The sequence below is a fragment of the Bos indicus x Bos taurus genome, chromosome 15 (genome assembly GCF_003369695.1).
Source record: "Bos indicus x Bos taurus breed Angus x Brahman F1 hybrid chromosome 15, Bos_hybrid_MaternalHap_v2.0, whole genome shotgun sequence".
In the NCBI taxonomy this organism is placed as follows: Eukaryota; Metazoa; Chordata; class Mammalia; order Artiodactyla; family Bovidae; genus Bos; species Bos indicus x Bos taurus.
Genome location: NC_040090.1, coordinates 2248327 through 2249915, shown reverse-complemented (window position 1 = coordinate 2249915; position 1589 = coordinate 2248327). Strand labels below are relative to the sequence as shown.

The 1589-nt window shown below is 42.4% G+C and overlaps 1 protein-coding gene across 1 annotated transcript; it reads left to right on the top strand.

The window, feature by feature from the left end:
• The first annotated feature begins 287 nt into the window (after positions 1-287).
• On the top strand, positions 288-1232 carry LOC113904627 (olfactory receptor 5B3-like). Its single transcript, XM_027561754.1, has one exon. The coding sequence runs from the start codon at positions 288-290 to the stop codon at positions 1230-1232; it is 945 nt and encodes a 314-aa protein (XP_027417555.1).
• The last annotated feature ends 357 nt before the right edge of the window (positions 1233-1589 follow it).

Genomic DNA, 1589 nt, shown 5'->3' with positions numbered 1-1589 from the left:
GTTTACAAGTTTATAAAATTTAGACAGTAGGAGATGAACCATAAAGATCCTTCAGTTTCAACAATGTATAACTCTATAATTTATTAATATGCAGCAAAACTTGTTGCCAAAGCCATATTTTATATGAATAATATTGAGGCTATAATTACTGCTATAATGCAATAATGCACATCTACCTATCTACCAATCATCCAGTTACCAATCTGTTTCAATTTCTCTCCATTCAATTTCTCTGTTCCTTTATTTCTCATTGCTCCAGGGCGTCTTGTGATTCCCAAACCACACCCATGGAGAACAAAACAGGAGTGACTGAGTTCGTCCTGCTGGGACTCGCCAGTGCCCCTGGACTGCAGGTCCCCTTATTCATCGTGTTTACTCTCATCTACCTCTTCAGCGTGGTTGGAAACCTGGGGATGGTTGTTTTGATTCTCATGGACTCTCGTCTTCACATTCCCATGTACTTATTCCTTAGTAATCTGTCTTTAGCGGACTTTTGTTATTCTATAGCTGTCACTCCCAAGGTCATGGCTGAGCTGCTTATGGGAGACCAGGTCACCTTCTACAATGCGTGTGCTGCTCAGATGTTCTTTTTCGTAGCCCTGGCCACCGTGGAAAATTTCCTCTTGCCCTCAATGGCTTATGATCACTACGCAGCCGTGTGCAAACCCCTGCTCTACACGACCGCCATGACAACCCGTGTGCGTGCTGGGCTGGCTGCAGGCCCCCACATCTACGGCTTCCTGAGTGCCTCTGTTCACAGCAGGGACACATTCAGTCTCTCTTTCTGTAGGTCCAACCTACTCCATCACTTTTTCTGTGATGTTCCAGCAGTCGTGGCTCTCTCTTGCTCTGATAGACATGTTAGTGAGCTAGTTCTCGTCTTTGTGGCAAGCTTCAATATCTTTTTTGCCCTCTTGGTTATCTTGATTTCCTACCTGTTCATATTTGTCACCATCCTGAAGATGCACTCAGCTGAGGGATATCAGAAGGCTTTATCCACCTGTGCTTCTCACCTCACCACAGTCTCCATCTTCTATGGGATCGCCATCTTTATGTACTCCCAGCCCAGCTCCAGTCATTCCATGGACACACACAAAATCGCATCTGTGTTCTATACGATGGTCATCCCCATGCTGAACCCCCTGGTCTATAGTTTAAGAAACAAGGAGGTTAAAAGTGCTTTCAAGAAGGCAGTGGAAAAAGCAAACTTGTCTCTAGGCTTCACCTTTTAAAGCTGTAATATTCCAAATAACCTAGTTTCATTCCTCTCCTGTTTTAACCATGAAATTATCACATTTTAGGGCCCACACCACTCTTAAATTACTGAGATACTGTTACCATTTCTCCTTCAAAAGTCTATCACCAAGAAAAGATAAAATGTCCAACTAAGTAATATCTGAATGAGGATGTCCACAGGGGTCTTTGAGTATTTGGTGCCCTGCTTGTAATAAACTTTATTAATTATATTTGATTCATTCATATGCTCTTATTTTCTCTACCACATAACAACACAAGCATATCAGTAAAACACTGGACACACAAAACCATGAATAAATGCAAGAAGCTCAGAAGACTTTGGTAAATTTCCT

Bases quoted from the DNA above. Each gene is read 5' to 3' on its own strand.
- LOC113904627 (XM_027561754.1), top strand. From the start codon at position 288: ATGGAGAACAAAACAGGAGTGACTGAGTTCGTCCTGCTGGGACTCGCC.